Source organism: Anolis carolinensis, chromosome 2 (assembly GCF_035594765.1).
Source record: "Anolis carolinensis isolate JA03-04 chromosome 2, rAnoCar3.1.pri, whole genome shotgun sequence".
NCBI lineage: Eukaryota > Metazoa > Chordata > Lepidosauria > Squamata > Dactyloidae > Anolis > Anolis carolinensis.
In genome coordinates, this window is record NC_085842.1 from 133383950 (window position 1) to 133397458 (window position 13509).

At 44.3% G+C, this 13509-nt stretch overlaps 1 protein-coding gene across 1 annotated transcript in view; it reads left to right on the top strand.

Moving 5' to 3' along the window:
• Positions 1-12035: 12035 nt before the first annotated feature.
• nherf1 (NHERF family PDZ scaffold protein 1) overlaps positions 12036-13509 on the top strand; it is a 69752-nt gene continuing 68278 nt past the window's right edge. The window contains exon 1 of the mRNA XM_062970590.1: positions 12036-12750. Coding sequence (XP_062826660.1) covers positions 12220-12750 — 531 coding nt within the window. The 5' untranslated portion in view covers positions 12036-12219. The remainder of the gene's footprint in view (positions 12751-13509) is intronic.

The following is a 13509-nucleotide window of genomic DNA, read 5'->3' on the forward strand; positions in this document are numbered from 1 at the left end:
GAATGGTGGGAGTTGAAGTCCAAGACACCTGTGATGTCCGAAGCGCCAGCATTCAAATTGATTTGAACCCGCAGCGGAGAGTTCCGCAGATCCATCGTAAAAGGAACAGAGCGGGACCGCAGCAGACTATTATTAAAAGATCTTTTTTCTTCACTTTCCCCTTCCCTGAACTATGTAACAAATCCCCCCAATAAAAGTAGCATACATTTTATAACAGTAGCACTCTCTATCTGGTTATTTTGTGTCTTTCCTTGACTCCTTCTTTTACATGCAATCCTCCCCCTCCCTCTCTCTCTAACCCGTCCGTCCTTTAAACTCTGGCTGAGGCTCCTCCGCCATAGGTTAATACGGCGGACGATACAAATTGGCTCATATCTTTATCAAAATTACCCCTAGCATGCTCTTCTTTTAGTTCTAACCCTTCCTAAGGCTCCTGACCCAAGGACCACCAGCGGAACCAAAATCGGTCCAGTTCTCGGCACCTCATCAGCTGACTGTCAAACGGAACCGACTGCTCTTTCCAAGCCAGACTGCTCTTTTCCAGCCTTATCCCGGACTTTCCTCTCCCCGCGACCCGCGGGATGGTTTTAAGAGATCACTGGTCCCTTTCTGTGAACTGTGGATGGGGGATCGCTCTCCCGCTGGGGAGACATAGTTCTCCAAGGACCTTCACCCTCTCTACAGCTGCCAGGAGGGTGCCTGGACGGGCGCCCTCCACGTTTCATTCACACCTTCATAATTTTATGAATGAGAAGAACACTCTTCCCCAAACCTACCCCTGAACTTATGAAATCCTATACTTCCAAAGACTGCAACTCACATGTACCTCTTCCCCATGCTATTTCTATGAATTCCTTCCACCACAGATGAACTCTTTTCCCAATGTATCCGTGAATTTTCATATTCTATGAACCTGGACACCCTCATGAATCACTGTTATATGAATTTCTAATCGTTGGGCTAACTTCATGAATTGTAAAATCATGCTGCTAAAACTCCACTTTTATGAATTTCCATGCTGGGTTCTCCAGATGTTATGAACTTCGTTCTTATCAAATATTTTCAATTGTTTATATCATTCATGATTCCCCTTTATGCAATGTAACTCACTTTTATGGATTCTCCCTTATTTCCATGAAATCTATCTATCTGCCTATATGTATTTGTACTCTTTGGGATCCCCGGAAAATATGTATTTTTCCCAGCATGGTTTATATTCCAACTTTATTTTATTTTTCATTTTATTTCATATAATTGTCAAGTCATGAAATCAAATAGGAAATATTTGAACTCAACCTGAACCCCAGAACTTATCCCATTTCCTATGACCCAGGCTTCCCTTCCCAAAAACAAAAGGATAATCTGCCACCGCTAAACCCAATCAAATTCAAATTGCATGGACAATATAGGGCTTGAGTCGCCGAATTCGGAGTGTTGACCTAAAGGTGATTCGCCCCAAGGCAAACATTGTCATATCTCACCCAAAGGAAAAACCAGGAAGGCGCCCTGCGGAGCCTGTCAATATGGCTCATCACCACCCATCTTTGCTTCCACCTCTGACACCCCAAGGCATATCTAAAATCTGTATACGTGACAGAAACCCGGACACCCTTGATTGCTGCCATTAATCACCCTTTAGAAATCAGTCTAGCAGGACTTAATCCGACAGTTCCTGCCCTGTCACCTCATTGTTTCAATAACTCCCGCCTTCTCTTTCCTGATTGGCCCGAGTAGAGACAAAAGGCAGCTTCCTATTGGGCCAACGGAGCAAGGCGGGAAACGAAAGCCCGCCTCGTTCAACCTTCTAGCCTATCAACGATCAGATGGGCGGGGGAGCAGGGCGGGAAATTCAAAGGGCTGTCAGACTGAAATTTGTATAAATATGGCTTTATTTTGATTGTATGGTACCCTAGTAGACCGAATGATCGCTACTAGAGTCCTCTTCAGCTGAATTGCTCAATAAAGACTCCTTGGCGGATTTTCCTTCAACTTTGGCGGACCTTCTTCATTTCGGCTTCAGGTTGTATTGCGGCTCATAATTCTCCTTTTGGCTTCGCCAAGGTCCGTTCTCTCAGGACCGGATCGGGTCTCTCCTTAAGAGGCCCGATCCCCTAAAACGCGGTCGACAACACCTGGAGGGAGGGTCCAAGTGTGACTAGGCCTGTAAGAGAGAGAGCGCTCATGCCCAGAGGAACCCTGGTACCCACCCCTTTGCCTCACTCCCTCCAAGGATGTTGCCCAGGGAACGCTCGGATGTTTTACCTAACCAGACTGGGCCACAGCAACACATAGCTGGGTACAGCTAGTAAATCATAAAATCATAAAATTGGAAGAGACCAAATGGACAATCTAGTCCAACCTCCTGCCATGCAGGAAAAGCACAATCAAAGTACCCATGACAGATGGCAGATAAAAACTATTTAAAAAAAAACTGTATTTAAAAACAGTTACCTTAAGTAAAGCCACAGTCTGCCAGCATGTATCTAGAATGGGATACTGCTTCCAGCATTTCTCTTCCAAGACCATATGGCTGCTAGACGAAGGAGTGTCATTGCCCAGCTTTGGTTGATGCACCAGCTGCTGCCCTTTCTAGGAAGGATGGATTTAGCCACAGTGGTTAATGCTTTAATAGCCTCCTGATTACTTTAATTTGTTCTATATGGGAATGCCCTTGAAAAGTACTTGGAAACTGCAACTAGTGCAAAATGCAGCATTTAAGAAATTATATAATACAGGTCTTGCACTAACTGTGCTGACCTCTGAGCGAAATGAAAGGTGCTGGTTTTGCCATATTAAGCCTTAGCATGTTGGAGGTCACAATTTCTGGAAATCACCTCTTTTTGTACGAGTCCACCTAGAATTTTGAAACTTCATAGTGCATGTTCGAATACCCTGAGGGACTCAATTGGTGAGTACATGAGATAGCATTTCTCAGTACTTCTATGTTGGTTATAGAACCCACCATTGAGGGTAGTCAGGCTAGTTCTATCCCTTTTGAGTTTCCAGAACAAAATATAATGTTTGATATACTATAACTTAATTTTTAAAGATACTTTATTATTTTTATATAAATGGAGCTGAAATCTATTGAATACTTGAACAATCAGGGACATCTTGGTTTTTGTCAGCTCAAAGAACCCCAACAGAAAAAGAATACAACATTAAGAGTAAAAGAGAGCACCCAATTCTATCAGATCTTGGCATCTAAGCAGGGTCAGCCCTGGTTAATACCTAGATGGGAGGCTGCCAGGGAATACCAGTCATTGTAGGCTGCATTTCAGAGGAAAGAATGAACAAAGGCAGCTCTAAGTATTCCTTGCCAAAGAAAACTCAATTTTTTCATGTCAGGAACAACTTGAGAAATAGCAAGTCGCTTCTGGTGTGAGAGGATTGGCTGGCTGCAAGGACCTTGCCCAGGGTACACCCAGGTGTTTGATGTTTTACCATCCTGTGGGAGGCTTCTCTCCCTACATGGGGAGCTAGAAATAGAGCTGACAGATGGGAGTTCAACCCGTTCCCTGACTTCGAACTGCTGACATTTCGGTCAGCAGTCCTACCGGCACAAGGGTTTAACCCACTGCACAACCAGGGGTTCCAGAAAACTCTGTGAAATCTATAGAGTCACCATATGCCAATAGGTTACATGAGGGTACATACACACAGTTTTCTATGGTGTCAAACAGACATAACTCACTCATTATTGTAAAAAGAATTGAGGAAAAAAGAAAGCTAAGGCCAGGAATTGTCATGAGCCAATGCTGTATGTATTTATTTATTTACCATATTTATACCCTGCCCTTCTTACCCCGAAGGGGACTCAGAGTGACCTTACAAGTAGACAACAATTTGATGCCATACAAATATATACAGATAAAATAAACAAATACATTAAAATCTAAAAGTATATAATCTTACCCAAAAGTCTTCCTCTGACATAGTTTTCATAAAGAATCTGGGAGCAATCAATATGTGAATAGGTTAAATATTTTGTTCCTCATTCTAAAAGAAATAATCAATGATCAGTTTTTCAATATTTTCCATAAAAAGGCATTAAGGAAAAAAAAGGTTTCCCAAATTTTACCAGTCATCTTGAGCCCTCATGTAAACCTGCCTGTTTTAACAGCTGTTTGTCAGTCTAGCAACCTGATCTTTAGGCAATATAACCTCATCTGTTCCAAGTTCTCCTCAAAAGACACAATTACATCATATTTTATAATCCTATTTTAAAAGCAAAGCCAAGTACACATTCTCTTTTTACTACTCGCACTGTAATTCTTTGTGGGCTACCTCTGATTTCACTCTCTTCCTCATCTTACACCTTAACAAGTCTTTTAACTGGGAAGCAGGAGGATCTTTCCCCACCCCTTTGATTTCTTTTTATGGAATATTATGCTGTAATCATCTTTGACAGAGCCAAAAGATCCCCCCCTTTATGTGCCAGATTCCTTAGGTTCATACTACATGCCTGATCAAAGGAGATCAGAGACAGAACAATGGGTTGGGCTGCTGTTCTGGGCATTAACTCTGCTTGGGAAGAGTTGCTTCCTCCTACATCATTTAGATGATGTTTTTGTACCCTTCTTTGTCCCAGAGTAGACTGAAAACAGAGATTAGAAGCTGGCAGATATCCATAAGGAAGTGAGGTTCACTCCAGTCTGAGCCACCTCACATGACACATAGACCAACTCTTTCCCAAAATGGGCTGCTCATATTTGTGTTGAAAGATGGGAGAAAGGCAATTTCACTTCCTCTTTCTCTCAATTCCTCCCAGTCCAGTTACATTTGATATCTTTCTTCTTGTTGTTAACTGCTGTAAATTAAGGTTTGACCTCGTGAACGAGAGACCTCCAAATCGCCCTATCTTTCATCTTATCTTTCAGCTTGTAACAAAAAGACGCTTCCTAGAGTTGCCCAGAAATCTCTTCATTAGTGTTAATTTCTCGGTCTCTTACTATACTGTACTTCCAGCTGCGTGCTCTGGGCAGCTGATCTGGCTGCCAAGGGAACTGCTCCTGTATGGCAAAAAATCCATTAAATCTTCCTGTGAGCACAAAATGCCCACTCATAGGGAAAGCTGCCACCTGTGCTCTCTGTTGTTGATGTTTTTCCCCAGTCAGAGACAGAGATGGCACTCTCCTTTATTCCAATTATCCCATACAGTTATAAACGCTGCAGTTAGAATCCTAACCCAAATACACAACTGACATTAGCTCAGTCTTTATAAGATACAAAAAAACTTGGTGCAGTGATTGAATATTGGACTAGGACTTTGAAAAATCAGGCTTCAAATGCACATTCAGCCTTTGAAACACACTGGAAGTCCTTGGACAAGTCATGCTCTCAGGGTGTGACCCTGTTTCCCCGGTCCGTTCAGGCAGAAGAGGCATTTTTAACCAACTACAAGCCTGGCTCCTTTAAGAGATGTAGATCTCTTTCTGAGTCCATTGGCAATAATTTTCTAAACAAAATACAAATGGCTGCAGGTACAGCATGCTTTTTCACTTCCATATGACAAATAAACTCTGCCAGTATGGAAGAGCCTCTTTCTTTGGCTCAAGCGTGATAGCAACAAGACTTTATTACATAGTTAAGGATTGTTTTGCTTCCCTGTTTAAATTCAACAGGATCCTTGGCCAGGGGCCATGAATTGTTTTACACATGATTGTTCTGCTTTTCTTCTGTTCTTCTCTCCCTCCCTTTGCACACACATGCCTTCTTTTTCTTCAGTGCTTCGTCAGCTTAAAATTACAAGTGTGACAGCTACTGTGAATTCTTTCTTTTGCCACACAGAAATGAGGATGTGTGGCCCAATCAGGCCCGTAGCCAGGATTTAGATTCGGAGGAGGGGGGGCTGAGTCTGAGTGCGGGAGGATCTACCCTAGCAAATCTTTTGTATCAATACCCCCATGGTGTTCAGATCATGATATGAATAAACATAACAGTCTAAATAATAAAGGCCTTCTCGCGAACCACCCTGAGAATTTCGGGGGGGGGGGGGGGGGAGGCTGAAGCCCCTCAAGTCCCCCCCCCCCCCCGTCTACGGGTCTGGGCCCAATAAATAACACATTAAAATATATAATGCAAACTCTTGCTTGATGAGCCAAAGTCTTCTTAGGGAAAAAAGTTTTCTCTAAGCAAATGTGCTGTGAATATCCTTTAGTCTATTAGTTGAAGGGAAACAACCACAAAGAGAGAGCATGTGCTTTTAAAGCAAGGGCGGTGAAGCCCTTTGGAATGTTGAACTGCAAGTCCCATCAGCCCTAGCCCCAAAGGCCAATGGTGAAGAATACTGAGAGCTGCAGTTCACAGCAACATATATACTGTTTCCCTACACCACTAAAATGTGCTTCAATCCAGGTCATGTTGCCGTCTAATCTATGGGGAATGTGACTATTTAATAAGGAGGCAGGATGCAAAAGAGCCAGGGAGCTCCTACACATTTAATCAGGATGTAAACAAGAGCAGGTAGTTTTCATGTTTGGAACCAAGTACATACAGAGTCTCACTTAACCAACCTTCGCTCATCCAACGTTCTGTATTATCCAATGCAGCCTGCCTTCTGCCCAGATCCACAACTATTTCTCTAGGCAGCAATTCTATCTTCATTTGTAGTCAAGTTTTTAGTATTCAATGTTTTTGTAGTCAATGTTTTCAATACATTGTGATGTTTTGGTGCTAAATTTGTAAACACAGTAATTACTACATAACATTACCATGTATTGAATTGCTTTTTCTGTTGATTTGTTGTAAAACATGATGTTTTGGCGCTTAATTTGTGAAATCATAATGTAATTTAACATTTAATAGGCTTTTCCTTAATCCCTCCTTATTATTCAACATTTTTGCTTATCCAACGTTCTGCCGGCCCATTTATGTTGGATAAGCGAGACTCTACTGTACATGGAATCAACAGCTCTGATGCCCAGGCCAAACCATATAGAGATGGTCTGATTCTGATTCCTCAAACTGCTAATTCAAACTGAGCTAGCAGGATTAGCATGAGTTAGCAACACAATAAAAGCTCCAAATACGCATGCAGAGAAGTATCTTCCCATGATGAAACACTTCCTGTGCTGATGAATGCAGTAGCTGGAGAAACCATTTCTCTGCCAACACCCTCAGAGGACAGGCTGCGGCCTCTTCCTTCCCTTGTGTTCCCCAGTCTGCTTGGTGCACGCTGCTTGTGGCTTGTCTCCCTGATAAAACAAACCCCTATGCAGTTGACAAACCATGGGAAGAATTTGCCTTTTGGGTTTAATTATAAATAAAGGGTGTTTGCAGCCATTTTAAAATAGAAGGATGTTTCGATCATTCTAGCACATTCTAGTCATGGGGAAACTTGGGCAAGTTTTTGCATCACAGCCCGTCTTATCCTGAAAATGTGGTATAAGTCCAAATATAGCCTAGAGGGACATTCAAGAGTAAGGCTGGAAATATAGAAATATAGAAAACAGAAATAAAATGGAGCCACACAGCCAACTGGTGGAATCAATATGAAATCTTAATGGGTTTCAATACAGAACTCAGATTTCCTATGTTCAGGTCTGCACTAATGATAACATACTTCTGTTTGCAAACAACCTCACTCACCATGGAGCTGGGACAGGAGTACTTAGGAACAGGTTAGAGACAACTCTACTATTAAACAAAATGAGGGGGTCACTGTTGTCGACCGCGTTTTAGGGGATCGGGGCCCTTGAGGAGAGACCCGATCCGGTCCTGAGAGAACGGACCTTGGCGGAGCCAATAGGAAAATATGAGCCGCAATACAACCTGAATCCGAAATGAAGAAGGTCCGCCAAAGTTGAAGGAAAATCCGCCAAGGAGTCTTTATTGAGCAATTCAGCTGAAGAGGACTCTAGTAGCGATCATTCGGTCTACTAGGGTACCATACAATCAAAATAAAGCCATATTTATACAAAATTTCAGTCTGACAGCCCCTTGAATTTCCCGCCCTGCTCCCCCGCCCATCTGATTGTTGATAGGCTAGAAGGTTGAACGAGGCGGGCTTTCGTTTCCCACCTTGCTCCGTTGGCCCAATAGGAAGCTGCCTTTTGTCTCTACTCAGGCCAATCAGGAAAGAGAAGGCGGGAGTTATTGAAACAATGAGGTGACAGGGCAGGAACTGTCGGATTAAGTCCTGCTAGACCGATTTCTAAAGGGATTAATGGCAGCAATCAAGGGTGTCCGGGTTTCTGTCATGTATACAGATTTTAGATATGCCTTGGGGTGTCAGAGGTGGAAGCAAAGATGGGTGGTAATGAGCCATATTGACAGGCTCTGCAGGGCGCCTTCCTGAGGTGTCCTGGATTTTCCTTTGGGTGAGATATGACAATGTTTGCCTTGGGGCGAATCACCTTTAGGTCAACACTCCGAATTCGGCGACTCAAGCCCTATATTGTCCATGCAATTTGAATTTGATTGGGTTTAGCGGGGGCAGATTATCCTTTTGTTTTTGGGAAAGGAAGCCTGGGTCATAGGAAATGGGATAAGTTCTGGGGTTCAGGTTGAGTTCAAAATATTTCCTATTTGATTTCATGACTTGACAATTATATGAAATAAAATGAAAAATAAAATAAAGTTGGAATATGAACCATGCTGGGAAAAATACATATTTTTCGGGGATCCCAAAGAGTACAAATACATATAGGCAGATAGATAGATTTCATGGAAATAAGGGAGAATTCATAAAAGTGAGTTACATTGCATAAAGGGGTATCGTGAATGGTATAAACAATTGAAAATATTTTATAAGAACGAAGTTCATAACATCTGGAGAACCCAGCATGGAAATTCATAAAAGTGGAGTTTTAGCAGCATGATTTTACAATTCATGAAGTTGTTATCTCTTGCCTCAGAGTGCAGGGATAATCCACAGTAAACTCCAGTAAAAAGTCTCAATCACCTTCTACTATAAATATATGGAATATAGAACATAAAGTCTTGATTTTTGAACTATCTTTTACAAAGTCCTGGGGGGGGGGTGGTCACCTCGATCACATCACCTCAAACAGCAGGTACTGGGAGGTGTTGGAAGAGACAATTGGGAGCTAGGATGACTGCCTTGTTCCCCTAAAATGAGCCGCCTGAGTGCGTGAGAAGATGTTGCTCCATCTCTACCGGTTAAGAATGACTCAAGGACCAAACCATGTGGCTTTGGTGTGTGGAATGAGGGTGACACGGACACTATTTGTCTCTCCTCAGGCAGCAAAGTGTTTTGTACTGAAGTAAATCTAGGCTTACTTGACATAATGTGTGAAATGTCTTGTTCATGATTTCTGATTCTGAAGATACAATTTATGCATAGTCCATGGTTCTTCTTGTTACTTCCTGCTCATCCCTACCATGGCAGAAAGGAATTGGAAACAATATTAGAATTATAGAATAGAATAATAAAATCCTAGAGTTGGAAGAGATCCCAAGGGCCATTTAGTCCAACCGGCTTCTGTTATGCAGGAACACAGAATCAAAGCACTCCTGACAGATGGCCATCCAGCTTCTGCTTAAAAATCTTCAGAGGAGACTCCACCACACTTCGAGGCAGGAGCCTACTCTACTCCCAGACAGCTCTTAAAGTCAGGAAGCTCTTCCGAATGTTTAGGTGAAATCCCTTTTCCTGCAGTTTGAATCCATTGCTCCTAGTTTCCAGAGCACCATAAACAAGCTTGCCCCCTCCTCAATATGACATCCTTTCAAATATCTAAACATATTTATCATGTCCCCTCTCAGCCTTCTTTTCTCCAGGATAAACAAATCCTAAACATACCGTCTTCTTCAAGCCCACCCCAGTATTCTGTGGTTGTGGATATCATTACAAGCTATAAACAAAGCCATTATGGCCATACAGTTATGAATATCTGGGATGTGCACTCAGTGGATGGCCTATGACTGAACTCCCCTGTATGGTTCTGACCCTTCCTGGCAGAGGACCCTTTGCTTCATAGGTCAGAGGAAATGCTCACACGTTTCAACCCTTTATTTCAAGTTTACAGTGACATCACTAGAGTTTGTGTCACCCCCATGGATCATACCACAACACTACAGTTAAAATTCCAGAATATCTGACAATATCAATGATTATTTTAAAAACAGAGCAACCAAAACAATAGCACGTTCTGGTAGCACATGAAGAGGAAAGCATGTTATTCATGTTTGTGTGTCGTTGTAAGTGGGTAGTAATGACAACTTTGACTGGAGTGCATGCACATCATCATTATTATATTTACTTGTATCCTGCTTTATTTTGGAACCTTAGTGGCATTTGAAGGTTCAAAAAGTAAATTAGCCTAAAGCAGGGGTCCTTAAACTTTTTAAGCTGAGGGTGATTCACTTTCCCTCAGACTGTTGATAATAGATTGCCAGACTAGTTTGGAAGAAAAAAATGAACAAATTCCTATGCACACTACACATCTTATTTGTAGAACAACTTTAACCAGTGTTGCAATAGCAAGTAAGGGCCTGCTTTTGGCAGATGACAGAGTCAAGTTAATTAGGATTGCTGTTGTTGTGGGCCTTCAAATTGTTTCAGATTTAGGGTGACTCTCTCAGTAGACAGTTTAGGGTGAGGGCCAGGTAAATGGCCTTGGAGGGCGGCATCCAACCTGCAGGTCTTAGTTTGGGGACCACTGGCCTAGAGCTTCAGGCTTGGAAACATATTGATACACTACATGTAAACTGGACTTCTGAAAACTGTTTTTCTGGTTAGGAATATCTTTTATTTTTTTTAAATTTGAATGAAACCTCACACAGATATGTAACACTATGCAACAAAATTTGAAAAAAAATTCTCTTCCTGATTTGTGTTGTTTCCTGTTTAATTGTGTGGTACTTACTTTGAAAGGAGTTGCTATATTTCAGAAATGTGGTTTTTGTGGCTGCCACAAACTATGTTGAATTGACTGATACTCAATGAGCTATTCATTGAAAAACTAGAGCAAAATGTGCTGCAGGATGCCTCTCAGAAACAAAGCTTTTGCAGTTTAATAAACCTTTCCTGTGTTTTTAATGATAGAACCAATTAGGAAATGACATTTACAACCCAGGAACAAAAATCATATTAGTTGTTTTGGTGTCACCCGGTTAAATTGGAAACCCCTTAATGATACCATTGCAAATTGGGTCTATTCCCTTATGCCCAACTTGGAAGGAGGCATCGATTCTCACAGAAAGAAGTTTTAGCAATGTGTTTTTGAAGGCTTTCATGGCCGGAATCACTGGGTTGCTGTGAGTTTTCCAGCGCTATAGCCATGTTCCAGAAGCATTCTTTCCGGGATTTTCACCTGCATCTATGGCAGGCATCCTTAGACTCTGTGAGATCTGTTGGAAACTAGGCATCTGTGGAATGTTCAGGGTGGGAGAAACTCTTGTCTGTCAGTGGCAGGTGTGAATGTTTAATTGGCCACCTTGATTAGCATAGATTAGCTACTTGCTGGCCAGGGGAGGTGTTAGTTGGCCCTGATTGTTTCCTGTTTGGAATTCCTGTTTTGTTTTGTTTTTAATGTTCTGTATTCACTGTCCTGGCTGCAGTAAGCAGCCAGACCTTGAAGCTGCAAGTCTATTCAATGCTAATCAAGGTGGCCAATTGCAACATTCACACTTGCCTCAAACAGACAAGAGTTCTTTCTTCCACCATGAAAATTCCACAGATATATAAACCCCACTTGCCTAGTTTCCAACATACCTCAGGATGCCTGCCATCAATGCAGGCGAAACGTTGGGAAAGAATGCTTCTCGAACATGGGCATACAGCCCGGAAAACTCACAGCAACCCAATGACTCCGGCCATGAAAGTCTTCGACAACACAAGTTTTAGCAACTTGGGTGGGAACGAATGGAACTTTCCTTCCTCCTTTACCAAACAACCAATCAGGAAGGAGGGGCGGGCTTCTCTGTGTCCGCTATTTACATATTCCCTCCTCCCTTTCAGGGTCTTTGCCTCGAAGAGGGCGGGTCCGGAGGGCCTGACTCCTCCCTCTTGCGGAGCTCATTGGTCCAGCCAAGGGGCTTGACTCCGCCCCTTGAACAAAAATCTCCCCGCGACGCTCGGGAGTGCTCAGAGTGCGAGGGACGAGCCGCGATTGGTGGAGAGGCGGCAACTTTTTGCGCTTCTTTTACTTTCCGAGCGTGGTCCCGCCCCTCGCCGAGGAGCACCTGCTGCTTCTCTTTGCGAAGTCGCCTCGCAAGAAGGAAGGGCAGGCAGGCAGGCAGGCAGGCAGGAAGATGGACAACGGGGGAGGGAGCGAGCTCTTGCCCCGGCTCTGCTGCCCGGAGAAGGGAGCCAACGGCTACGGCTTCCACTTGCACGGGGAGAAGGGCAAAGTGGGCCAGTTCATCCGGCTGGTGGAGCCCGACTCGCCGGCCGAGAAGTCCGGCCTCCGCGCCGGCGACCGCCTGGTGGAGGTGAACGGCGAGAACGTGGAGCAGGAGAGCCACCAGCAAGTGGTCAACCGCATCCGGGGCTCGCCGGGCTCCGTGCGGCTCCTGGTGGTCGACGCCGCCACCGACGAGCGCCTCCAGAAACTGGGCCTCCGACCCCGCGAGGAGCTGCTCCGGGGGATGCCCGCCGAAGACGGGGAGCCCGAGGAGGGCCAGGGCGGGCCGAGAGGCACCGAAGCACCCCAGAAGGAGAAGGAGGAGGAGAAGGAGGAAGGCGAGAAGCAGCAAGAGGAGGAGGAGAAAGAAAAGGAGGAGGAGGAGGATCCGGGGAAAGCGGTAGAGGACGGCGAGGAAAGCAACCACGTCCCCCCGCGGGTGAATATCGGGGTCACTCCGGAGGAAGAGGGGGGAGAGCCAGGGCCGGGGGTGGGCGGGTTCATGGCAAGGGGTCCGGCCGGAGCAGCCTTTCCGCTCCATGCCCTGCCAGGATGCGGCCACGCCGGAGGAGGAATGCCGCCACTGCCCGCCCTCAAGGCATTGACCGGGGTCCTGGGGTTTGGAGTCCGGCAGGGAAGGCCTTGGGGAAACTAGAGAGAGCTGCATCTGCACCAGGCACGGGCAAACCTCGACCCTCCCTCCACGGGTTTTGGACTTCACCTCCCACCATTCCGCCTGTTAGGGATTGTGGAAGTTTGTTTATTTACTTAGGACCTCATCACACTAGAGCTTGGATCCACTTTAAGTCCACTTTAGGGAGGGCGCTTTAAACAGCTCAGCCAGACAGGTCCTGGGGCCTCACCAAACTGCAAACCCCTGAATTCTACAGGAGGCAGAAACCGGATTTAAAGTGGATTCATGCTCTAGTGTGATGAGGCACTTTACTATATTTCTACCCTGCTCTTCTCACCCCAAAGGGGACTCACCTCATCTTGTGGATTCGAACCGGCAACTTTCAGGTCAGCAACCCAACCTTCAGGTCAGCAGTTCAGCTGGCACAAAGGTTTAACCCACTTCAGTGCCACATTGCAAATACACAGTGGATAAATATAATAAATCAAAGCACATTTAACCTAAAATTCAAGACAAAAATCACACAAAGCATAATAACATCCAGAAATAAGATACAAATAAATA